General features: G+C 39.3%; 3 protein-coding genes across 3 annotated transcripts; 1 reads left to right on the top strand and 2 right to left on the bottom strand.

The window, feature by feature from the left end:
* Positions 1–12,796: 12,796 nt before the first annotated feature.
* LOC106308091 (fatty acid desaturase 4, chloroplastic-like) lies at positions 12,797–13,896 on the bottom strand. Its single transcript, XM_013745218.1, has one exon. The coding sequence runs from the start codon at positions 13,792–13,794 to the stop codon at positions 12,898–12,900; it is 897 nt and encodes a 298-aa protein (XP_013600672.1). The 5' UTR covers positions 13,795–13,896; the 3' UTR covers positions 12,797–12,897.
* Positions 13,897–14,069: 173 nt separating this feature from the next.
* On the top strand, positions 14,070–16,792 carry LOC106308072. The gene is made up of 7 exons (XM_013745195.1): positions 14,070–14,473; positions 14,888–15,028; positions 15,113–15,478; positions 15,551–15,796; positions 15,952–16,044; positions 16,131–16,331; positions 16,406–16,792. Exons 1-7 carry the CDS (start codon positions 14,165–14,167, stop codon positions 16,619–16,621), a joined length of 1,572 nt encoding a protein of 523 aa, XP_013600649.1. The 5' UTR covers positions 14,070–14,164; the 3' UTR covers positions 16,622–16,792.
* Positions 16,793–16,827: 35 nt separating this feature from the next.
* Positions 16,828–26,599, bottom strand: LOC106308062. Its single transcript, XM_013745184.1, has 14 exons — positions 26,512–26,599; positions 25,201–26,293; positions 24,403–25,105; positions 23,772–24,267; positions 23,538–23,686; positions 20,165–23,446; positions 19,898–20,089; positions 19,333–19,536; positions 19,041–19,244; positions 18,735–18,884; positions 18,137–18,568; positions 17,607–18,036; positions 17,261–17,348; positions 16,828–17,179 (listed from the first exon to the last, which is right to left on the bottom strand). Exons 1-14 carry the CDS (start codon positions 26,546–26,548, stop codon positions 16,972–16,974), a joined length of 7,668 nt encoding a protein of 2,555 aa, XP_013600638.1. The 5' UTR covers positions 26,549–26,599; the 3' UTR covers positions 16,828–16,971.
* Positions 26,600–26,655: the final 56 nt, after the last annotated feature.

Genomic DNA, 26,655 nt, shown 5'->3' with positions numbered 1-26,655 from the left:
TTGTCAAATAATCAAAAAAATCTTACAATTAATGTTTTATGTTAACTATTGTGAAAATTATAGAATGAGTAATAATGCTTTATCAAATTTTTAATGTTTATAAAATATATATATATATATATATATAATAATGAAAGAAAAAATTATGGTAATCAATATAATTATTTAGGGAGAATTGCCAAGTGTGACTCAAAACTTGGAGTCAAACCCAAAACAATACCCCAACTTGGGTCAAAGGCAAAAGTAACCTAAAAGGCTATTGAAATTACAACTATCCCCTTGTGACCAAACAATAAAACGAAATTTTTTTTACGTTTCTACCCCTCGCAAGTCGTCTGTTTAGACGACTTGAAAATAAGTCGTCCAGACGACTTAACTGAAAGTCGTCTGGACAGTTAGTCTTAAACATAATTTAAAAATTTTGTAAAAAATATTTTGATAAGTGAAAAATGGGAATTATGTAATTAACATATGTCTTAGGAAGTATAAATTAAGATATAACAAATTTCAATTGTTTTCAGCATAGATGAGTGAAAGTAGTAGTGAGTCATGATATTCTTTAGTTTATGTTTCATCAACATATGTTGTAGTATTGTATGTGTTCTTAGGGTTAGATTTTGGAAAGCATTAAAACCGTTTTTGAAAATTTTTAAAATTACTTATGCGTGTTCATTTCTGTGTATAGTAAACACTATTTAAGTATAATTTGATTTTATAACGTGGTTAGTTAGTTAATCTAGTCATTTTAGTTTAGGGGTTCATTTTAGGGTCTAGGACGACTTAATATTTTGTCGTCTGAAAACAGACGACTAAATATTAAGTCGTCTGTTGTACATTATCAGCCAGAATAAGTCGTCTAAACCGGACCAAACCTTAAAGTTTACCAATGTAATTTTAAAGCTAACCGGATTATTTACCCAATATATAAGGTGATTTTTATTTTTTTGTTTCATTTTTCGCGAAATTCAGAAACCCTAACAGTTCTCCCTCTCAAAGGCGATTTCGAATTCCCACGATTTCCGAACAAACCATCGTTCTCAACATCGGCTATCTATCTCACTTCATTCTCACCGTTGTCGCCGCAGCTTCTTCTAACCCTAGCCGCGCCGATTCCTCTAAACCCTAGCGCCGCCGATTCCTCTAAACCCTAGCGCCGCCGATTCCTCTAAACCCTAGCGCCGCCGATTCCTCTAAACCCTAGCGCCGCCGATTCCTCTAAACCCTAGCGCCGCCGATTCCTCTAAACCCTAGCGCCGCCGATTCCTCTAAACCCTAGCGCCGCCGATTCCTCTAAACCCTAGCGCCGCCGATTCCTCTAAACCCTAGCGCCGCCGATTCCTCTAAACCCTAGCGCCGCCGATTCCTCTAAACCCTAGCGCCGCCGCTTCCACTATATCCGAACAAACCGTCGCCCTCGCCACCGTGGTCACCAACGTTCTAAACACTAGCGCCGCCGCTTCTTCTAAACCCTAGCGCCGCCGCTTCTTCTCTGTAAACCTTAGCGCCGTTTCTCTGTAAACCCTAACGCCGCTAAGTCATCAATCTCGAGGAAAAGATGAACATAAAACGTTGTCTCTATCAATTTACTCATTCTCACCGTTTCACGTTTATTTTTTCAGATCTATAACCGCAATGACGAGTACTCCAACTCCTTCTGCGACTGGAAGACTTGTAAGTAATTTAAGTCGTCTACTAAGTCGTCTGGACTTATATTGTTGTCTTTGATTATTTTGCAGACAAAAAGGATGGATATTCCAGAACTCCCCCGTAGGTTATACACATCAGGGGAAGAACCAGAAGCCCACAATAGCATTTCGTATCATACGGATAACAGCAAGTTGCATACTGCTCTTAGGAAAGCTCTTACTGATGACGAATTTGAAGAGCTCAAGGAGTCGAGTTTGGGAGTTTTCATCAAGTTCAAGGAGCAGGGATTTGGTTGGGCTTCAAGGCTGGTTCACTACATGCTCAGTTTCAAGCTGGACATTAAGAAGAAGTATGAGATGTGGTCTCTCGTTGGTCCAGAACCTTTGAGGTTTTCACTGTTAGAGTTTGAAAACCTCACTGGTCTAAACTGCGAGTACATCGAGGACCTTGAGACACCAAAATGTGACGTTACCCCAGAGATGGTTTCTTTCTGGGGGATGCTGGGAGTTCATCTGGAAGCTGGGCCAACTACTGATCAGATAATAGCAGCACTGAAGAGATGCGGGGATTGGTCCAGGGAAGATCGCAAGCGGCTCGCGTACCTCTCCATCTTCACTGGATTCATTGAAGGGAGAAAGTTTTCAACCGCTACACGATCTACTCTGGCAAGGCTAGTGATGGATTTAGAACGGTTTGAGAATTATCCATGGGGGAGAGTCGCGTTTAAGGTGCTGATGGACTCTTTGTGGAACAAAGAAATTGCTGGCTGTTACACCGTGGATGGGTTTATACAAGTTCTTCAGGTCTAGACGTACACAGCTATGCCGGAATTGGGTGCTAGTATTGGTGGTCCCAGAGCAGACAGTCCGTCTCCACCGATACTGGCTTACGAGGGCAGCAGAGGCCGCAGATCAATGAAAGCTGCTATCTTGAGTCAGGTATTTACTTCAATCCAAAAGACTGCGCAGACGACTTATTATAAGTCGTCTGGAAAGTCTTCCATCTGGACGACTTATTAGACGACTTATAATAAGGCGTCTGGAAAGTCTTCCCAGCTGGACGACTTATCGGACGACTTAATTAAGTCGTCTGGAAAGTCTTCCATCTGGACGACTTATTAGACGACTTATAATAAGGCGTCTGGAAAGTCTTCCCAGCTGGACGACTTATCGGACGACTTAATTAAGTCGTCTGGAAAGTCTTCCATCTGGACGACTTATTAGACGACTTATAATAAGGCGTCTGGAAAGTCTTCCCAGCTGGACGACTTATCGGACGACTTAATTAAGTCGTCTGGAAAGTCTTCCATCTGGACGACTTATTAGACGACTTATAATAAGGCGTCTGGAAAGTCTTCCCAGCTGGACGACTTATCGGACGACTTAATTAAGTCGTCTGGAAAGTCTTCCATCTGGACGACTTATTAGACGACTTATAATAAGGCGTCTGGAAAGTCTTCCCAGCTGGACGACTTATCGGACGACTTAATTAAGTCGTCTGGAAAGTCTTCCATCTGGACGACTTATTAGACGACTTATAATAAGGCGTCTGGAAAGTCTTCCCAGCTGGACGACTTATCGGACGACTTAATTAAGTCGTCTGGAAAGTCTTCCATCTGGACGACTTATTAGACGACTTATAATAAGGCGTCTGGAAAGTCTTCCCAGCTGGACGACTTATCGGACGACTTAATTAAGTCGTCTGGAAAGTCTTCCATCTGGACGACTTATTAGACGACTTATAATAAGGCGTCTGGAAAGTCTTCCCAGCTGGACGACTTATCGGACGACTTAATTAAGTCGTCTGGAAAGTCTTCCATCTGGACGACTTATTAGACGACTTATAATAAGGCGTCTGGAAAGTCTTCCCAGCTGGACGACTTATCGGACGACTTAATTAAGTCGTCTGGAAAGTCTTCCATCTGGACGACTTATTAGACGACTTATAATAAGGCGTCTGGAAAGTCTTCCCAGCTGGACGACTTATCGGACGACTTAATTAAGTCGTCTGGAAAGTCTTCCATCTGGACGACTTATTAGACGACTTATAATAAGGCGTCTGGAAAGTCTTCCCAGCTGGACGACTTATCGGACGACTTAATTAAGTCGTCTGGAAAGTCTTCCATCTGGACGACTTATTAGACGACTTATAATAAGGCGTCTGGAAAGTCTTCCCAGCTGGACGACTTATCGGACGACTTAATTAAGTCGTCTGGAAAGTCTTCCATCTGGACGACTTATTAGACGACTTATAATAAGGCGTCTGGAAAGTCTTCCCAGCTGGACGACTTATCGGACGACTTAATTAAGTCGTCTGGAAAGTCTTCCATCTGGACGACTTATTAGACGACTTATAATAAGGCGTCTGGAAAGTCTTCCCAGCTGGACGACTTATCGGACGACTTAATTAAGTCGTCTGGAAAGTCTTCCATCTGGACGACTTATTAGACGACTTATAATAAGGCGTCTGGAAAGTCTTCCCAGCTGGACGACTTATCGGACGACTTAATTAAGTCGTCTGGAAAGTCTTCCATCTGGACGACTTATTAGACGACTTATAATAAGGCGTCTGGAAAGTCTTCCCAGCTGGACGACTTATCGGACGACTTAATTAAGTCGTCTGGAAAGTCTTCCATCTGGACGACTTATTAGACGACTTATAATAAGGCGTCTGGAAAGTCTTCCCAGCTGGACGACTTATCGGACGACTTAATTAAGTCGTCTGGAAAGTCTTCCATCTGGACGACTTATTAGACGACTTATAATAAGGCGTCTGGAAAGTCTTCCCAGCTGGACGACTTATCGGACGACTTAATTAAGTCGTCTGGAAAGTCTTCCATCTGGACGACTTATTAGACGACTTATAATAAGGCGTCTGGAAAGTCTTCCCAGCTGGACGACTTATCGGACGACTTAATTAAGTCGTCTGGAAAGTCTTCCATCTGGACGACTTATTAGACGACTTATAATAAGGCGTCTGGAAAGTCTTCCCAGCTGGACGACTTATCGGACGACTTAATTAAGTCGTCTGGAAAGTCTTCCATCTGGACGACTTATTAGACGACTTATAATAAGGCGTCTGGAAAGTCTTCCCAGCTGGACGACTTATCGGACGACTTAATTAAGTCGTCTGGAAAGTCTTCCATCTGGACGACTTATTAGACGACTTATAATAAGGCGTCTGGAAAGTCTTCCCAGCTGGACGACTTATCGGACGACTTAATTAAGTCGTCTGGAAAGTCTTCCATCTGGACGACTTATTAGACGACTTATAATAAGGCGTCTGGAAAGTCTTCCCAGCTGGACGACTTATCGGACGACTTAATTAAGTCGTCTGGAAAGTCTTCCATCTGGACGACTTATTAGACGACTTATAATAAGGCGTCTGGAAAGTCTTCCCAGCTGGACGACTTATCGGACGACTTAATTAAGTCGTCTGGAAAGTCTTCCATCTGGACGACTTATTAGACGACTTATAATAAGGCGTCTGGAAAGTCTTCCCAGCTGGACGACTTATCGGACGACTTAATTAAGTCGTCTGGAAAGTCTTCCATCTGGACGACTTATTAGACGACTTATAATAAGGCGTCTGGAAAGTCTTCCCAGCTGGACGACTTATCGGACGACTTAATTAAGTCGTCTGGAAAGTCTTCCATCTGGACGACTTATTAGACGACTTATAATAAGGCGTCTGGAAAGTCTTCCCAGCTGGACGACTTATCGGACGACTTAATTAAGTCGTCTGGAAAGTCTTCCATCTGGACGACTTATTAGACGACTTATAATAAGGCGTCTGGAAAGTCTTCCCAGCTGGACGACTTATCGGACGACTTAATTAAGTCGTCTGGAAAGTCTTCCATCTGGACGACTTATTAGACGACTTATAATAAGGCGTCTGGAAAGTCTTCCCAGCTGGACGACTTATCGGACGACTTAATTAAGTCGTCTGGAAAGTCTTCCATCTGGACGACTTATTAGACGACTTATAATAAGGCGTCTGGAAAGTCTTCCCAGCTGGACGACTTATCGGACGACTTAATTAAGTCGTCTGGAAAGTCTTCCATCTGGACGACTTATTAGACGACTTATAATAAGGCGTCTGGAAAGTCTTCCCAGCTGGACGACTTATCGGACGACTTAATTAAGTCGTCTGGAAAGTCTTCCATCTGGACGACTTATTAGACGACTTATAATAAGGCGTCTGGAAAGTCTTCCCAGCTGGACGACTTATCGGACGACTTAATTAAGTCGTCTGGAAAGTCTTCCATCTGGACGACTTATTAGACGACTTATAATAAGGCGTCTGGAAAGTCTTCCCAGCTGGACGACTTATCGGACGACTTAATTAAGTCGTCTGGAAAGTCTTCCATCTGGACGACTTATTAGACGACTTATAATAAGGCGTCTGGAAAGTCTTCCCAGCTGGACGACTTATCGGACGACTTAATTAAGTCGTCTGGAAAGTCTTCCATCTGGACGACTTATTAGACGACTTATAATAAGGCGTCTGGAAAGTCTTCCCAGCTGGACGACTTATCGGACGACTTAATTAAGTCGTCTGGAAAGTCTTCCATCTGGACGACTTATTAGACGACTTATAATAAGGCGTCTGGAAAGTCTTCCCAGCTGGACGACTTATCGGACGACTTAATTAAGTCGTCTGGAAAGTCTTCCATCTGGACGACTTATTAGACGACTTATAATAAGGCGTCTGGAAAGTCTTCCCAGCTGGACGACTTATCGGACGACTTAATTAAGTCGTCTGGAAAGTCTTCCATCTGGACGACTTATTAGACGACTTATAATAAGGCGTCTGGAAAGTCTTCCCAGCTGGACGACTTATCGGACGACTTAATTAAGTCGTCTGGAAAGTCTTCCATCTGGACGACTTATTAGACGACTTATAATAAGGCGTCTGGAAAGTCTTCCCAGCTGGACGACTTATCGGACGACTTAATTAAGTCGTCTGGAAAGTCTTCCATCTGGACGACTTATTAGACGACTTATAATAAGGCGTCTGGAAAGTCTTCCCAGCTGGACGACTTATCGGACGACTTAATTAAGTCGTCTGGAAAGTCTTCCATCTGGACGACTTATTAGACGACTTATAATAAGGCGTCTGGAAAGTCTTCCCAGCTGGACGACTTATCGGACGACTTAATTAAGTCGTCTGGAAAGTCTTCCATCTGGACGACTTATTAGACGACTTATAATAAGGCGTCTGGAAAGTCTTCCCAGCTGGACGACTTATCGGACGACTTAATTAAGTCGTCTGGAAAGTCTTCCATCTGGACGACTTATTAGACGACTTATAATAAGGCGTCTGGAAAGTCTTCCCAGCTGGACGACTTATCGGACGACTTAATTAAGTCGTCTGGAAAGTCTTCCATCTGGACGACTTATTAGACGACTTATAATAAGGCGTCTGGAAAGTCTTCCCAGCTGGACGACTTATCGGACGACTTAATTAAGTCGTCTGGAAAGTCTTCCATCTGGACGACTTATTAGACGACTTATAATAAGGCGTCTGGAAAGTCTTCCCAGCTGGACGACTTATCGGACGACTTAATTAAGTCGTATTTAATATGGAGTCTTCCGGTCTCTGTTTCTTCTTTGTAGCAGGTGGTTTTGGGTTTTAAGTGTGGTCTTCTTTTTGGTTGTTCATTCTTTGTCTTCTCAGATTTCTCGCGGTTCTTTGAAATTGTATCGTCTCTGTCTGGGTGTTATTCGGTTACCACTCTGCCTGCGTTCTTTTCTTCGCTTTGGTCCTCTGTTTTCTCTGCTTCTATTGTTTGTTAATGAAATTTGTTTTACCAAAAAAATATTTTTGTGCATCATGTCTCTTGATAAAAGAAAATATGCTCACAAATGATGGATAGAGATAGAATTGTATCTTATTATTTATGAAAATATAGTATTACATTAATAATAATGTTTAATAATCTTCTTGCCCCTTGCATATTTTTCTTCTTTTATGCTTCAGACTGTAATGCTTAAAATATATTAAAAATTCAAAAATTAAATTAGAAACTAACTAAAGAAAAAAAAACATTTCACTTTTATTTATTTAAAAGTAAGGAAACACGAATTTGAAATATTGGTAGAAGGTTTCAAACGGTATGTAACAATCTTTTTTTTGGTTTCACATAAAATTAGTATTAATAATTATTAATTTGAAAAGTATAAAAATCAATCGTACCCATTACAATCAACTGATGGGGTAAAAGGCACAGCCATAGAAATATGACAGAGTTCAGGCAAGTTGATAAGTTTTGAATATGGAGATGAACTTATAACATCTTTAAAACACTTGCAAAGATCTTGTCGAGCTTGTTTCGTCGTTGCTTGGCGGTTTATGCTATAAATAGCATTACAACAAGTTTCCGTTGGCTCCTGACCTGGTATCCTGGTCCCCTGCAAACAAAGTTCTACTGTGGCTTTCGCCGTTTCACAAGTGATACTACGTACCAGCTTAGCATTGAAAATCCGAGAAACAATGGTCATTAAAATAAAAGAAACTATGAAAACTAAATTACTTATTTACTTGATTTTTATATATGATTTTGGTTTTGTGATATTTTGTAGGAGGAGATGAACGTATTTATACAAAACTCGAATTTTCTAATTGACATGGGAATATGGCTAGACACACCTTACTTTGATTATGGATCATTTGGTACACTAAATTTCCAGTTGGATCATAAGACACTTTGATTATGGATCGTCGTTGACATGTAGCCTGGTGGTAAATGTCATGGGTATACTAATGCTGGACCTTGGTTCGAACAGAATTAAGGCCCATTTTGTCATTTTATAAAACGAATTAGGTTAAATGAAGGGTTTTCTGCGAAAAAAAACCCTCAATGTGGTTTTGTTGTGCGAATTAATCCGCAAACTCAAAAACCTACGGGTCAACCCTCCAAGTGTCAGTCAAACCGCAATATAACCCTCGGCCGTATATATGTGTATTTGACTGTGTATAATTTTAACATTTTTCAATACTACGTCGTTTTGGCGCTAATTTTTTAATGAAAAAAAATTGTTGAACTCGGGGTTTGAAACTTGAACCTTAAACACTATGTGCATGCTATATAACCATCTCGGCCAACAAATATATTTGCTTACTTAACAAACGCAATTATATAGATTTCTAAAAATTCATTCCGAAATGACCTTGTTTCTTCTTCTTCTCTTGGACATGGAGCTTGCGTAAATGCACAATGAAGGTGGGGTGATCCTTTGATTGTTACTCAAACATTTATTTTTTCGATTTTCTTTACTTATAGTTATTATCTCACATGTTTTGAACAACAATCGGGATGAGATTCACGTTTCCGGCTCATCTCCGCATTCGTCTTTGAGTGTTATCGTGGCCAAAGGAAAGAAGAAAGATATGATGTGCTCCCATGACGATAGAAAAAAAGAAATATATGTTGCGTTTTTATGGATCACCCCACCTTCATTATGCATTTACAAGGAGAAAAATGACCAAAATGTTTCATTTAATAGGTAAAATGACACTAATACCCTATATATATAAAAAAATTAAAAAAATAAAAAAAAATTAAAAAAATAATAAAAATATATGAAAAAATTAAAAAAAATTAAAAAAAATTAAAAAAATTAAAAAAATAAAAAAAAATAAAAAAAATAAAAAAAAATAAAAAAATAAAAAAATAAAAAATAGTTTTAGATTATATGTTTTCAAATTTGAACTTTTTTATAAATTTTTTTTTCAAATTTTCTTTTTGTAATTCGAAAATACTTTTTGAAACTATTTTTAAAATTTTTATTTTCAAATTTTTAATACTTATTTTCTATTTTATAAAATTTTAAATTGCAATCCCAAATCTCCACCCCTTAACTCTAAACCTTAAGGTTTGGATTAGTTAACCCTAAGGGTATAAGTGTATATTTACCTCTTTCATGAAACATTTTGGTTATTTTGATTTTTAGAGTCTATATTTGTGACATAAACTTTTTAGTGCTATCCTAGAGTATTTCCCATGATAAAATACCAATTTAGCCTTGTCGTTCTTATCAGGCCGTCCAAATATTTATTTATTTATTTATTTTTAATTTAACGGCGATTACATTGCGATTACATTTTTTCGAAGCATTGTGATTACATAAGACAGAAAAAGAAAAGGAGAATCATCGAACCAATCATCGGAAAAAATGCAGTGGTGGTGGAGGAGGAGGGGTATACGAAGGCGCAATCACCGATGCCGGGATTGGTCGTGAAGACCATCCCATCGCCGGCGAAGAAACATGATCTCTCGGTACGGCTGTTGAGCTGGAAATAAAGGTTCATAGCTACCCCTACTCTCCCTACTCTCCCAGGTTTTGATATTGGGACCTGTGGGTTATGGCCCCACCACGCTTCCGCTGTGCCACTCTGATTGTTGGCAACTTAAGAAACTAAGGTGATGATTGTTTGGTTGGTTTTTGGTTTTTAAATTTTAGTTTTTGATTTTTAGATTTTGGTTTTTGATTTTAATTTTTGATTTTCTGTAAATTTTAGTTTTTTGAAAAAACTTGAATGGTTATTGTAGATTTTAGATTTTAAATTCTGGTTATTTATTTTTTTGAAAAAAATAAACAATTAAAAATCAATAATAATAATAAAATAAATCTAAAATAACAATTTAAATTATATTTTTATATTTAAAAAATTTCTAATCTTTAATATATAAATACCATAATTTTTCCCTTATATACAAAATGATATTTATTAAAGGCTTATTCGTAATTATCATTATTTTAAATTTAATGAAAACAAAAGCCCGTTAATTCGTTTTATAAATTTAACAAAACTTTTTTGAATTTTCTAAAATTAGTCAAAATATAAAATGTTATCATAAACACACACATAAATTTATAGTATTCATCATCAGATGAAATAGGTTTACTTCCAAAAAGTTAATTTAATTTATCTATATTAACGATAAATTATCCGGAAATTTGAAACATTATAAATATGAATAAAATTTTACAAAGAAAAATTGTAAAATTTTGATATTAAGAAAATGTGGAACATAATGTTTAAAATTATATGAATATGATCGTCAACCATTTGTCATTATGATATTTTATTTTTCATTTATTTCTTTATTGCATAGTTTTACTATTAATGTAAATTAATAGTATAATCTAGTATGAAAACATATGATCGAATATTTGTAAATATTAAATAAATGGTTATACTTACAATTAGACCAATTATTTTCATCCCAACACACACAAATATTCGATCATATGTTGGGATGAAAATAATTGGTCTAATTGTAAGTATAACCATTTATTTAATATTAACAAAGTTAAGAATTTTATTTGATGATATGATGTTAGTGAAATGGGAACATATCATGAGAGTGGAAAGAAGACAAACATGAGACAAATATTAAAGGAAATATCATTTAAAATAAATAAAATAAAAAATAGAAACATCAACGTTGGTCAAAAGCTAAGAAATGACAGATTTTGGTTTTTACGTAATTATTTGAAAAATTAGTTTCCCTCAATTTTAGAAAATTATTTTTGACAAAATCTTGATCGGCAAATAAAGTAGTTTTTCAAAAACAAAAACCAAAAACTATTTTAAAAAACCGCAAACAATCAACGTTTGAATAATCAATGAACAGTAGTTATGTCGTCTTCTCCGATTCTCTTAAGTCGGAACTATTATTATTTCCAATCGGAGAATTGCGAAGATCAAAAAACAGTGAGAGATGCGGCGACGACCAGGAATCGGAGGGGCCGCGGCTGCGCGGGTTTTACTTCTAAACCAGATTTGATATTCTAACCGTACCTCTTGTTGATTGTTTTTCGGTATAATTCTTATGATCTCCATGAAAAAAATCAATCAGGACCAATACCGGTTACTAGGAGAGAATGTGGCAAAGCTACGAACTGATATGATGAAAGAACAGCTCGCCACGTTCGTAAACACAAGGTCCAATTTTTTTGTTGAAGTCTATGGATTTGTTGCTACATCATCGTCTCTTGATTGTCTTTTTATTACATGATATGTCGGATCTCGATTAGTATGGTTAATTTCACAAAAAAAAAAAAGAAACTTTTTTGGTTGCAGAATGACATTCGTAAAAATCCAGCCTTTAGAGCTCGGTTCCATGAAATGTGTGCTAAAGTTGGTGTGGATCCACTTGCTTCCAACAAGGGCTTCTGGGCTGAGCTCCTTGGAATTGGTGACTTCTACTATGAACTTGGTATGTTATGCCTCTTCTCTCACATGTTCTCTTCTAGTGCCATAGAAGATACGCTTATATTGTTTGCTCTGGCTTCTTAAGTCTATGTTTGGATAAGGGAGTAAACACTGGTATATATATATATATATATATATATATATATTCTTTTTTCTTACTTGGAATTGCTACATGTATCTGAACAGTAGTGTAAATTGATCAAACAGGCGTTTAGATTATTGAAGTTTGCATGCTTACAAGGTCACTCAATGGAGGTTCGATCAGCTTGCAAGAGCTATCCAGCCATCTTCGTCAGAGAAGGAAAAAAGACCGTGAAGCTGTCACCGAAGATGATTGTCTCCGAGCTATTAGCAAGCTAAAGGTACTATCTGACTTGTGTTTTTTCTTTTCAGATTTTCAACAGAAAAAGTAAATTTGAACTCAACAAAGAAAAAACTTGTCCCCACTGAGCTCAACAAAGACCATAACCAAATCTTGGAGCTGGCTCAGGTTATAATCATAACATTCATCTTTTGCATTATCCTTTCACTGAATTAACTAGAGGATTCATGTTGCTTTCCCCACAGGGTTCAAGGCTTTGTGACCGTGGAACAAGTACGAAGACGGCTCTCGTGGACATCAGGTCGGGTCATAGATGCTCGCGAAACTTTGTTAGAGGTATGCATTTTCTCCAATATGGTTAGCACAATGCAACCAACCAATGAACCAGTGTGGGTCCTGAAACTTTGTAATTTTACTATTAATTTATTTACAGGAGGGCCTTGCAATGATCGACAATGGCATTAAAGACGGAAAATGTCAGTACTGGTTCCCTTGTGTCTCTTCTGTTTACTCATTTGTTGGTTCTGATACTTAAAAACTATTACATGCTCTCTTTTTTTTCATGCTTTGTACTCAATAAACTCACTCTGTATTGCATATAAATTACGTAAAAATAATCTTATTTGTTTATTCCATCAATTTTCTTGTACATGTATAAATAATTGTGTTTTCAAACACCTGTAGGGCCACCTTGTAACTATTGGTTACGCTTGGCTACTGGAGAGGTCAGTTTCTTCTGTCCACTCAGAGTTTGGTTCACTCCATGACCTCGGTCTCACCCCGAGCTTGAAGAACAACACCATCTCCAGTATTTCAAAGGCCTTGCTTTCATCTAAAACCTTGTTCCAAACCCCACTCACAATGCAGTAATTGTTGTTATACGGTGCTCGGTGATGTTCCCCGTGCTGTTTCCTTGAAACAAGCACTCCCATGTCCTGCAACGCCACGACGAGAGGTGGAAGCTTGCTCTTAGTTCCGTGAGCCCAAGCATGGAACTGCTGGCTAAACATTATGCAAAATGCAAATGTGCTCACAAAGCCATGAACCACAGGGTCGTTAAACGCAAGGTCTAGTGGAAGCACCGTGAAGGTTATGACTCGTGCCAGAGCGTGTAGATTGTTGGCAAATTGCCTTTTGGTGATTGTCCAAGGCCACTTGTGGTGACCCTGAAACGCTTCGATTTGAGATCCTACTAGTGGCGTTGACTCATCACCGTAGTTATCAATGGCCCAGTGGTACACACCAGAGCCAAGATCAGCCAAGACGTACCCTGCATAACCGGCTAAAGCTGGTTCGAGCCAGAGATGAGAACCAACCCCTCCAGTGATAGACTTAGCTAAAGAAGCTAACAAGGTGGTGCAACCAGCTGCTACCCATAAGCGGTGATTCCATGTAGACTGCAGAGTTGGGTCGTTGGAAAGAGGAGGACTCACTAAACGTTTCTCAACCACAAGCTTCTTTTCACGGTTAGGCTGAGTCTTTGTGGTGGTTGTGGTAGTAGCAGAGCACGTGACACGAACATGGAGAAATGAAGGACGGTGGGTTCTTGGGACGTTGGTGATGGGTCTTAGAGGGTACTTGGTTTGAAATGAAACAGCCATTGAAAGAGATGATGTGTCTTCTAGTTGTTTTTTCAAACTTTAAGCCAATGATAAAGAGGAGGGGATTAGGCTGTGGTTATGTTGTGGTTTACGTAAGAGATGCGTGGGGCTATAGTGATCACTAGTGATGACCAGTTGCGAAACTTGTAGAAAAGTTTCAGAATTTGGCTTCTTGGTTTCTACATTCACCAAATGATACCTAACATTTTCAAAATAGCTATTACACCCCCGAAAAAAATGTATTAAGTATAAATTTAATATTAAGTTTTGATTACATGTATTCGAGGAATATACTCTCGAATAAATACGTTAAACCAAGTCATTAACAGTTGCGAGTTCGACACGGAAAGTGAGACACTTTGATTGACCCATGGCGGTTTCTTCGTCTTCTCCGGCCATCATCTTCGCCGTTACCGTGCTGATGCTTCTCACCGTTTCATCCGTCAAATTACCATTTCACCCTCGGGACCTTCTCCCGCTCTTGCCGAGACAACTCTCCTGGCCGCTTCTCAACTCTCTCAACTCCGCCGTCGACCTCCTCCCCACTTACATAGGCGCCGCCTCTATCAAAAACGACGCCGTTGAGTGGAAAGGCGCTTGCTTTTACGAGAACAAGGCTTGGTTGGAGCTCAATAACAAGTCCGGTTCCGAGTTCGGCGGCGGTACACTTCACATTAAGGTGACGAAATGATGAACTTTTTTTTTTGTATGTTTCAAAGGTTTGATTTTTGAGGGAATATGTTGAATTTTTGTATGTGGGTTTACAGTTTTAAGGTTCTTAATAGAGACTTGTTGATTAATTTTATTTGCTTTGTTTCTATATTTGTGTATAATGATGTGACGAAATGATGAATCCTTTTTTTTTTGTATGTTTAAAGGTTTGATTTTTTTTTTTTGAATAAATTTTAAAGGTTTGATTTTGAGGGATTATGCTAAAGTTATGTGGGTTTATAGTTTTGAGGTTCTTAATAGAGACTTGTTGATTGATTTTACTTCATTTGCTTTGTTTCTATATTTGTATATGATCATGTGAAAACTGTTTTTGATTGATGTATCTTATGATTGATTCAAGCTGTTGCGTGTTTTTATGAAGGTTGACAAGGCACATAGTTGGACTTGCATGGATATTTATGTCTTTGTGACACCATACCGTGTGACATGGGATTGGTACTTCATTTCAAGGGAGCACACCATGGAGTTCAATGAGTGGGAAGGAAAAGCTGAGTATGACTATGTAAGCTCAAGCTGCTATTTTTTTTTTGTATTTCTTCAGTTTTAGTATTCATATGTCTAATGGTTTCTCACACTATTTGATCAGGTTAAGCAGAAAGGAGTTTCGATATTCCTCATGGAAGCAGGGATGGTGGGAACTCTCCGAGCATTGTGGGATGTCTTCCCTCTCTTTACCAACACCGGTTGGGGAGAGAATTCTAATATAGCGTTTCTTGAGAAGCATATGGGTGCTAATTTCTATGCTCGTCCTCAGCCTTGGGTTACTAATATCACTACGGATGAAATCCAGTCTGGGGACATGCTAGCCATCTCAAAGATCCGTGGGCGGTGGGGTGGGTTTGAGACTCTTGAGAAGTGGGTAAGCGGAGCTTATGCTGGTCACACTGCTGTCTGTTTGAGGGATTCTGATGGGAAACTCTGGGTTGGTGAATCCGGTAATGAAAATGAAAAGGTAACACTTCAAATGCTTAGAGGTCGCATGATTTGAGACGAAACTAATATTATATGTTGTTATGGGTCATAGGGAGAAGATGTAATAGCGGTATTGCCATGGGAAGAGTGGTGGGAGTTCGAACAAACCAAGGATGACGCAAATCCCCATATTGCATTGCTACCGTTGCATCCTGATTATCGAGCCAGGTTTAATGTTACAGCTGCATGGGAATATGCTCGCAGCATGGATGGTAAACCGTATGGCTATCACAACTTGATTTTTAGCTGGATCGATACCATCAGCGGGAACTACCCACCTCCTCTGGATGCTCATCTCGTACGTTTTCATTTCTTAAAGAACCTTTGCGTTGATGAAAATATAAATTTTAATTCGTCTCTTTCTTGTTCTCTCTTTAAACAACATCTTTGTTGAGGTTAATGAATCCTTGCTCTGTATCTTCTTTTCTTTTCTTTTCTTTTATATGTTTTCAGGTGGCTTCTGTCATGACGGTTTGGAGCAAAATCCAGCCTGATTATGCTGCTAATATGTGGAATGAAGCTCTTAACAAGCGTCTCGGGACAGAGGTATTAGCGTTTTGTTCAAAATTCTTCTCTGTTGTCATGTTATTCGTTTTGTTTAGTTCTTTCTCTGAGATGTTGTGAAATGGCAGGGTCTTGATCTTCCTGATGTACTCGTGGAAGTCGAAAAGCGTGGATCCTCTTTTGACGAGTTGCTAGCAGTTCCTGAACAAGATGATTGGGTATATAGCGATGGGAAATCAACTTCTTGTATCGCCTTCATCCTCGAAATGTACAAAGAAGGTGGCTTGTTTGATCCAATCTCTAGTTCCATCCAAGTCACTGAATTCACGGTAAGGGAACTAACATATGCATAATCTAGAAGATACTACACACACACTGAACAGAGGAATCAATTTTTTTGCAGATCAAAGATGCTTACATGCTCAAGTTTTTCGAGAACAATGCAAGCCGTTTGCCCAAATGGTGCAATGACAACGACGATGTAAAGCTTCCGTACTGTCAAATACTTGGGAAATACAGAATGGAGCTTCCCGGTTACAACACTATGGAGCCATACCCGCATATGAACGAACACTGCCCGTCTCTACCTCCAAAGTACCACAGACCAAAGAACTGCTAGAACCAACTTATGAACTGTGTTGTCTGTTTGTTAGGTATGACTTTCGTGTAATGAATGATCCACGAATCACACGTGAAGGTCTCTTCAGATACATTAGAAATCACTTGGATTCAAAGTAAATAAGATTATGTATACATTTTGTGTATAAAATAGTTCAGACGTTATCTTCCGTGGGCTCATTAGCTGAGAGCTTTTATTTGCTTTACTCTTAACTTTATATGGAAATCACTTGGTAACATTTATCATTGATACAACAAAACTTGACTATGGTTCAATGTGTCAATCAATAACTTATGTCACTGATAACTGATAAAGCAAAACAGATTGATTTGGATGATGAAACAAAACGACTAGGTCTCAGCTAAACCTCTTTCCCAATCAAATAAACTAGACATGTCAAAACTTTTATGAAGCAACACCTTTTGAGACTCCCCTGGCTTTACTCTTAGCATATCAGAGAATATCAGCAGAAGGTGTTGGCATGCATGGCGTTCATCGATCTTTTGCAGATCTCTGGCCGGTTCGGATGAAAGATCCTTCCGTGCTTGATGATATGACCTGCGGATAAAAAATCAGGTCAAGCTTTGGAATGATGAACAAAGTTGTACAAAGTGACTGAACAATCGATGAATCGTTTACCATCTCCAGTCTGGTGTAGCCTCAGGAGGACTGCTTATTCTGGAACACAGAGATTTGATGAGCTTGTAATCGCCATCAGACTCTGAACCTATGCAGAAGAATAGCAAAATTTCAAGTTTCAGACATGTTGATAGGCAGAAACACGTGAGCATATTGGGACGGACATACACAGATGTAGCTTAACACCTAAGAACGAACACATCAAAGACTATAGTTTCAGCAGATATCTCTAACCAACCGAAATTCATGCAGCAAGCTTCATTCCAATATCAAAACCCAAACCTACTCCATCCCAAAGTTCAATTCCCAGCACAAGAGTTATATAAGTTGGTGAAAAGTAGCATACCTGCAATTTCGAGGCCATTACGAAGAAGCAAGGAAGAAAGTGCACAAACAACAGAGGGGAGAACACTGTAGCTTGTAGACGAAAGCTGTTGGAGGTATACGATTACTTCCCCTATTATGTGCTCTGACTTCATCTCGCTACCTTCGAGATTCATTGTCTTAAAGTATTCTAACAACGTCAACAAAGATTCTGGCGTTGTTTTACTTAAGACTGCCGGCTCCGAATCATTAGCTTTAGAATAAAGCTTCCCAAGAATCACAGAAGCCAACAGCCAACGTAGAAACTTTGCTACCATAGTCTCCTCTTGTGGTTCTTCAGTGAGTGTTTTAGTATCTTGATGAGATTCACTTGGCTTAGATCCCTTTTTAAGATCACTCTTCAAGGCTGTCGAGGTTCCCCACAAAAGAAACCTTCTCAGCTTGTCTGCGTCCTGAACAAATATATCAAATAATACAAAAACTTTTTAAACTGTTCAAAGCAAATTGAAGGGATGCTCAATAAGTCAGAAAATAAGAGAGGGAGAAAAATACCATGCATATAAGTTCAAATGGTGGGGTGCTCATTAATATAGTATCAAGCCCACGCTCTGCACTAGCTTCGACTTCAGGAGAATCGCAGTTAGCAACAGCCTCAAAGAGTTGTAATATCCCACCGATAGTGATGGTGAAATGTGGCTGGTACATTTTTCGTAGGTTCTGTGATATCTTTAGAGTAGCAGACAGTATCTGCAGAATTAAATCAACCAAAGTACTATTTTCTTGTACTGAAACCAATCCATCACCTAAAAGTCCGCATAATCGCGATGAGACTTCCATTAGCCCTTCGAGGGGAAATGCAATTCGTTTTTTTTTGTGGTCGGACTCTATTATGGTTTTCTGAACACATTCTTCATAGGGCCCTTTTATCTCTTCCTCTTGCAACCACTCTGTACCGCTTCGGGAGGCAAGAACATCAGTTATAACCTGATAAAGCAATATCACAAAGAAATTCAATTAACGAATACACTATTCTACATAAGGACTCTTGAGTCTTGATGCAATATAGACAATAATCATATGGTTGATTCAATAAAACAATGTGCACGCTTGACCATGACTAATAGCATTAATGGACTGATACTGTACATACCTCCAAGACAACCACCAAGCGGCGAAAATCTTCGTCTCTAATGGGCTTTGTAGTAAACATTGAGATAAGTGATGAACACCATGAAAACAGACCACAATTTTGAACTAGATGTCTGGCCGTCTTATGGAATTTGACTGACTTCCTCAAAACCTGAAAAGTGAAAGAATTTAAGATTTTGTCGCATTGGATTGCTCAAAGTTGAAAAAGATACCACAGAAATATGTTTTCAGAGTTAGCCTTATATTAAGTTTGAAGCTGTATAATGCAAAATTAACACGAAGTGACATTTAGAAAAGAAAGTATCACCTGAAGGATTAGTCCTTTAGTTTCATCATCAGCAAGAGGAGTTGAGAAAAAACTCATCATATCCTCAAGGATGGAGTTTCTAATGTAGAGTATAGCATCTTCATCTGATTTCAAGCCTACGCACACTAGGCGAAGTTCCCAAAGCCTCTGTGATTTAAAGTTAAATGCACTGCTCCACAAAAATTCATGAAACAAAGGTATTCCCTACAAAGAGAAAAACCAAAAACAGTTTCAGTGCTGGCAAAGTGTGAAAAATAAAGATGATGTTTCATAGTTTTCAGAGAATAAGTACCCTAAGATTCAGTGAAGGTGAGCTCTTCAACAGTTTTTTTATGGGAACATAATGTTCGTGAGAAGAATTCAACAATATCAGAGATGCCTCAGCGGCAAAAACAGCAGAAACAGTTGGGATTCTTTGCCATGGTTCCTCAACTCCATTTTTCAGACACAGCAGAAGAAGCTTAATCCACTTTACTTGCTTATTCCTCGTACCACTCTACATCAAAAAGTTTTAGTTAAAAAGAAGCAATCTAACTTTGGAATAATCAAAGAACAAATCTGAGCAATGTTCCTTTGTAAAACCAATTAACTGAAGACAGGAGCGAAAAGGATTGGTAGGCCTAGGACCCATAACCCCAGCAAACCAAAAATGACTTTTAGCAGTTGCAATTACAAATTCTCTGTAGGCCCAAATATTTCCCTTTTTAATATCATTTCTCATACTGTGTACAGTTTTAAATTACTAAAAATACAATGTACTAAAGAAGTGTTAATACCTAGAGGTTCTAAGGAGAACATCAGTAGACAGTCAAAACAGGCAATGCATACATATAAGTTAAACATAAAATAACTATTACCTCAAGAACATCCAGAAACATCATAAGAGTGTCATAGGCCAATTTTCTCATCCCAAGATCTGCTGAAGACATGCTCACAAATGCAACTGCAAGCAAGCCTAAACTAGCGAATTCCAAAGGTTCAATATATCCCACGGTCAATGAGTGTAGTGAGAATCGCAGGATGAAAGCCGGATCATATCGTTCAATGTCCTACACACGGAAAAGAGACTTGTTTGAAAATGCAATGGCAAGAACTTTTAACTGAATTAAAATAAAAGACAGTACCTCGCTTATTGGATCGTCAGATAGGTAAGAGTTATCAGATACCTCTGCGCTCCGTTGATAAGAAAAATACAAAACAGTTAGAGCACATATTTTGGGATCAACACAAAGATTCTCTTTGAAAAGTCTCTGTCGGAGATCTTCCACTAAATCATCTTCACCACCGTCAGATGCATCCTGAGAGAGACGTAGTCCCTCTCTCATTTTCAAGGCAGCTTTGCCCCACAAATAACCTGTTTCAGAAACATCTAGCGTGTGCTCTTCGTCAATTAATTCGATATCACGTATCAGCCTGTAGAGCTCTATGTCCATTTCTCTTAGTGTTGCACCATAAGAACACAGAAGAAGAAAATGCAGTTCTTTCAGAATGATTCCTGAATCTTTTCCACATTTGGAGAGCAGCACTCTGAGAATTTTGACAATCTCCAACTGCTTCACATAGTCAGGTGCTTGGAGACGACAACTTCCAACTCCGACAGAACTTGGACTTGGGATGATAAGATGTTTTAGAATGCTGGAGATAGGCCTAAATAAATCACCAGTGTGTGAGGATGATAGAGAACTGATAGTCGGTGTAAACTGAGAGTGAGATATTAGGAGTTGTATATATGACGCATATGAGTACTTTCCTCTAGACAATATGCAGAAAATTTCCCTCAGTATCTTCAATGTCATCGAGTCCTCAAATCTGTACAGAAGAACTGACTTCATCAGTCCCTCCAGGAAAGGAAGGGAATCCAAGTGAACAAGCTCCTCGCACATGTCTTCCAAAAACTTTAGAATATTTCTCAGAATGAAGTTTTCAAGACTTTTGCACAGCAACCCACATTTGTCTTGTTTCTCCTCGGACTTCCCTTTAAAAGAACCATCAAATCTCTTGACAACACATTGCCACCTATCAACTAAGTAATCCAATAACGCCGTGAATAAATTATCTTTGTTGGATCCCATTTCTGAGGAGTTCTCCTTCACACAACTAGCTGCTTGACGTTTGAAATTGCTATCCGCAGGAAACAAGCAGATCCTTGAGAGTTCGACTTTGGCAACTTCACGGATGGCAACATTGAACATACAGTCAACAGACTGAACGTCCACTTCCTTAATTTCGCAATCCAACATCTCTTTGCCAGCACTAGTGTGAGGAAACATGGACTGGAATACCTTTAAGAGATCTTCTGTTTTAGTTGGACTTTCAGTCCAGGCCAAGTGCTCCTGAAACATACGTACTGCCTTCCCAAGAAGACTCGCCTTGAACATAGTGTCGATATCCTCATTCGCCGACAGAAGAATCTCTTCATATTTCTCTTCAAAGATGCACCCAGAAGAAAACTTCGGCCATTGTAGAAAACCATTTCTTAGTATATTTGAATAAAATGAAGTTATATCCAAACATCTACTACACGGTTTCTCGGGTTTAGCAAAAACCGGTGACAGATAGGATAGCACAGCAGGCAGAAGCATGATAAGCTGATCATCAGTAAGCGCAGCGTCACCCTGTTGCTTACGTAGCATAGTATAGAAAAAGTGTCCAAAGACTGACCGATGCAAGGGACTGGACTCCACAAGATAAAACAATATCTTGGCTCTGGTCATGCTTGCCTGGTTAATGCAATGGATAATCAAGTCTTCAGGGGTTCTACCAACAATCTGTGAGATTATCAAGGTCAACAGGTGAGCACTACTATGCTGATTATGTTTCCCCCTGAAAATGCCACCCCCAACTTTAAGCAAACACGTGTCTGCCGAAACCAAACCAAAACAGGTAGAAAACCTGCATGCTAGGCTATAGACTTCCTCAAGGAGGTTACTGTCATAATTATTTTCTTCTAAATCCCATAGCAAATCATATGTCTTTCTCTTAGCAGCCGGCTGCTGTGAATACAATGTAAGCATTTCGAAAGCCCCGCCAGCAATATCCAATCCCAAACTGACAATCTTACTCAAATTTGGGCTTGCCAATTCTTCCACATCAATCAGCATGGAGCGAGCAAGATTAAAGAGTTTAAAAGGTGATATAAACCTCAACAAAGCATGAATTACTTGTGATGGTTGTAGAAGCGGCGCGTAACTTTGAGTACCAACACAAAGCTCCAACTTGCTTCTGAATTCCAAGAGAAGTGTTTCCACCAAGTTTTTAAAAGCCACAATCGACTTATTCTCCCTGAGTTCCCCTTTCTGCACAATGTGTCTCTCATCAAACAAAAAATGCTCACAAGTAGAAGCCAATAGATCACGGATGTGCTGATCTATTTCACTAAGAACCATCCTCCCCGTTGCCAGTGACGTTTCTGAAAACATCTCAACATTCTGCACTTGAGGTAATGTGCCACAATCCAAGGGACTCTCCAACAGTGCCATCACAACTGGGTGGCAAAGAACAGTCTGGGCCACTTGATGCTTCCACTTTGCAGAAGGAGCAAGCACTTTATCTGAAGAAGGTTCCAGCTCTGATATTTGAGAGAACAAGTGCTTGATGAGACGTAAGCAGATCTCAGAGAGTTGACAGAGTACCGGAGATGGTTGAACCTTGTAAGAGGATCGTATATGGTAGAGATGGAAGAGTATTAACTTGATAGATTCAAAGCTATCACTTTTGGGATGCGAAACTTTTAGCAGCAGTAGCTTTGATACTCTTGGTAACCAAGATATATCCATGTTCTTAATTGCGGTAAGCAATTCAGGAAACGGAAGCTGCTCTAAAAAGGTAGGGAAGGCAGGAGATTCAGTATCGCAAACGTCCATCTTACTTTTGATTTCTTCAGTTATGAATGAGTCGTCATCAAAACCACCCTCACTATATACTGTTCCTTCAAGAAGATTTCTTGACCCAGTAAGTTCTGAACCTCGCACAAGTAAGTCAGGCGATAGCTTTGAAAGGTCTCCGAGGAAGTCTTCCTCTAGAAAGGCCATCGCCTGTAAGATTGAGAATGATGTTCCGTAGAGAGTCCAAGAAATAGCCATCACAGAATCAAAATTCTCCAGAATAGATTCAGGTCTTGCACATATCAATGCAGAAGAGAACGACTGAACGATTCCAGCAATTTCATCCGGAGAACTACGTCTCACCATCCCTTTGATCTCATCAAGAGTATCTGCAAAAGAAGCATCGGCAGATCGAACTATTGTCCTTCTGGAATGCAAGACGAAAGGTTTTTTGTCTGACAAAGATTTTGAGAAAACCAGCAACGCTCTCAATGGCCACCATTCACATAGAGAATCCTTAGATTCATCAACCACCTCAGACAAAACTGACTCCACCAAACATGAGAGTGGTCTGGAATCTACCTACAATAATCAATACACAGAAAAGGTATTGGTATCTTAAGCGATTGCATGGTAAAGTATATATACAATATATCTGCAGATGTATAGTTACCTGAGTTTGCAAAAGATATTTCAGCGTGGTGCAAACGTACAGAGATATTGCTGACTTCTCCGGGAAAGTAAGGCTTTTAGATACAGTTAGTAGCTTCACACACTTTTGCAGAACACAGACAATTAGGGGGCTGAAACCAATTGATACACCTGCAACCAAAACATAGAAGATGGACCAATCAATAAATTCCTCTAGGTTTATCACCTGAACATATTGATTTTGAAGACACTATACCTTTTAAATGGGACAGGCTACTTTTGATAATATCCAAGTACTTGAACATATTCTTTCCAACTGTCCTAACTGCATCATATAAAAAGGAGATGACAACTGCTGACGTGCTCTGTACAGCCTCCTGAACCTTAAGAGGTCCTTTAGTCTTTCCAAAACCTTGTAGAAACCGAAACCATGCACCAATTTCACTTAGATTTTTGTCAAAAGAACCAGTGCTGCTCATAGCTACCACTGCTAAATTGTACGCTAGATCCTTCACCTCGTCGTCTGATGAGAAAAGAAACAAATTCACGAATACTTCCAACTGCATGTACATAAGTGGTGGCATTCTTGTAGGAATGCTCTCGCTTTGGGACCTTGGCGTCCAGCTGATGTACTCATTTAGAAAAGACAAGACAGCTCTCTGCAATTCAGCTGGCAGCCATGAAGAACGTTGATTAGGCAGAAATTTCATGAAGACATCAAACGATCCTTCAAGCACATTAGGCACAGTACGCTGCAAAAATGAAAAACATGTAGCTTAAAACCTGAGTTCATCAAATACAGATGAGGAATGTCAAAGCTACTAGCCTATTATTAATGCATATGCATCTTAACAAAATATTGTACAAAATGTGAAAAGTCAACATACCACATAAATTCTAAGAACATCCATAATCTTTATGCGCAAGTACATCTCTGCTTCTTCGACTGAATCAACAGGCTTGGAACAACGCTCTGAAGCCCAAATTTCTGAAACATTCTGAAGATATTCATTTCCATCTAACATCTGAGCATCCACAGGATTCTCTGCCAAACCTACCCCACCAATGACGATATCACCAGCCACTTCGTCCAAAACATCCTTCTCAGATCTCTTAATGCGTTTTTCTCTACCTACTACTCCACTCTTCAACTCTGCTTTTCTCTTCAAAGACGCCTTTTGAATTCCACTAGCATCGCTCTGAGACTTCAGCTCAGTCAATAACACCTGAGAATCTGGAAAAAAGCTTTTCACCTCACCCATGACATCTCGCTCAAGAGAAGCCTGAATTTGCTCAGAGCAGCTACAAGAAGCCGTAACAAACGAATCCCAGAGCAAAAGCGTCTCCGAGAGGAATCTCAAGGTCCCATGTTTCACAAAAAATTTACGGCAAAGCATCCCTCTGGTGATCAACAACCGGCTAAATGGTCGGGGGCATATACATTTCATGATAGTCTGAACTTCTTTCATGATAGTCTGAACTTCTGAACCACCTGAAGGTGTAGAACGTTGATCTGGATTGAGAAACTCAAAAGAAAATGAATTTCTTACTGAAGATACCAAATCTGCTGCCAATGAAATAGAAGAAACCCTGCAATAACTTCAATTAGTATGCAAAAAGAAAGAAAAAAACAGCACTCAAAAATAAAGATATAGATACACTATGGTACTCTAAAGAAGACTAACCAGGAAGGTGATGCAAAATTTTCCACATTGTATGGAAACTCTTCAAAGAAAGCTGAAGCTAAAGACGGTCTACCCTTAACAATTGCTAGAAGCAAATCCCTGTGATAAACAATCTCTGTTGCTCTCAGTTTCTTCATGAACATTAGCAGTCTTTCTAAATTGCCAGTCAACTTTCTCGTTTCATCTGGCATCAATCCATTACACGGGTCTGTACAAACTTTAACAAGCACATCATGGGCCAACTCATTCACAATCCCACCATCATCCTCTCTTGCTGAAATGCTGGCTAGCTGCTCTAGTGTAGCAATTCCAAAAAGAACACTCCTTAGACTAGGAAGAACCATTGATTCTTCAACAAGGATCTTGTTACTCAACGTAGACAGGGCATACGCCACAGTGTCGTCGTCATCATCGTCTTTCCCAAGGCCTCGTAGGACTTTCGAATACATTTCCTTCTTCTGTAAAACATCGCTTAACAACCTCGGCTTCCCAACTTCGAGGAATGATACTGCAAAAACAACACAAGCCCTCCTCGTCGCGTTGCCACCCCCTCCTCTCGTTTTATACTCCGCCAGTTTCGCAAAACCCTTAAAATCGAACTTCCCAGCTATCTCTGACGCCAAACGTGAACCACGTCTAACCATAGAAGTCAACAGTCCAAGCGCAGCGTTCTGCTGTTTACTCTCTTTGCTATTTAATCCTTTGCAAATCTCATCCATTTTATCTTGAATAAGTAACAAACAGAACCGGTCAAGAGCTGTTCCGATATCAGTTGATCTACCTTTCCCCTCTGGATGGCTCAACACCGTCTGGATAAGAGAGAATATATAGTGTAGTCCTTGCTTTCCATGTCGAATCCTCCATGCCTCTAGAAGCTCAGCGAACTCAGGTGACTTTTGGAAATATAGACGCAACAAATCGCCGCCGGTTTCTCCTTTTAGTAACTTGACAAACTCTTTTGAGGCATCAGAGCATAGCTTAATCTCTTCTGAGCAAAGCTTATGCAACAGTTCCCTAAGTTTAGCTTCGTGGGACGGTCCAAAAGCCATCACCACCTCTAGATTACTGTTCCCTCCTCCGTTCACCACCATTCCTGAAATGGCAAACAGGTGATTCAATTAGAAAGTAAACTACTCACAACTAGTCAAGAGAATCAAAGCTACTCAAAGACCTTTTTTTTTTTTTTTGAACACAGCTATTCAAAGACTAAAACTTTTTTTGTTAAGCAAAACAAAGCTCGAAACTTTTTTTTGTTTTTGGTCGCAAAATCAAACAGAATTTGCTAAAGCAGAGCTCTACCTCTTAACGTACCTTGTTCTTCTTCAATGTCTGATTTTGATTCCACCATGTCTGAAAGGTGAGAGGGGTTTAGGGTTTAGAACGAGAAAAGATTCCGGCGACGTGTTACAGCTGAAAGTAGGGTTTTAAATCCCAAAAACCGCCGACCAAAAAAAA

The sequence above is a fragment of the Brassica oleracea genome, chromosome C1 (genome assembly GCF_000695525.1).
Source record: "Brassica oleracea var. oleracea cultivar TO1000 chromosome C1, BOL, whole genome shotgun sequence".
Taxonomy (NCBI): Eukaryota; Viridiplantae; Streptophyta; class Magnoliopsida; order Brassicales; family Brassicaceae; genus Brassica; species Brassica oleracea.
This window is presented reverse-complemented; position numbering and strand designations above follow the sequence as displayed.

Bases quoted from the DNA above. Each gene is read 5' to 3' on its own strand.
- LOC106308062 (XM_013745184.1), bottom strand. From the start codon at position 26,548: ATGGTGGAATCAAAATCAGACATTGAAGAAGAACAAG. The intron at 26,294-26,511 runs GTACGTTAAGAG...TTGCCATTTCAG, and splicing joins AGACATTGAAGAAGAACAAG to GAATGGTGGTGAACGGAGGA. The intron at 18,037-18,136 runs GTATTTTTCTCC...ATATTTGTTCAG, and splicing joins CATTTGAACTTATATGCATG to GACGCAGACAAGCTGAGAAG.
- LOC106308091 (XM_013745218.1), bottom strand. From the start codon at position 13,794: ATGGCTGTTTCATTTCAAACCAAGTACCCTCTAAGACCCATCACCAAC.
- LOC106308072 (XM_013745195.1), top strand. From the start codon at position 14,165: ATGGCGGTTTCTTCGTCTTCTCCGGCCATCATCTTCGCCGTTACCGTG. The intron at 15,797-15,951 runs GTACGTTTTCAT...ATATGTTTTCAG, and splicing joins CTCCTCTGGATGCTCATCTC to GTGGCTTCTGTCATGACGGT. The intron at 16,332-16,405 runs GTAAGGGAACTA...ATTTTTTTGCAG, and splicing joins TCCAAGTCACTGAATTCACG to ATCAAAGATGCTTACATGCT.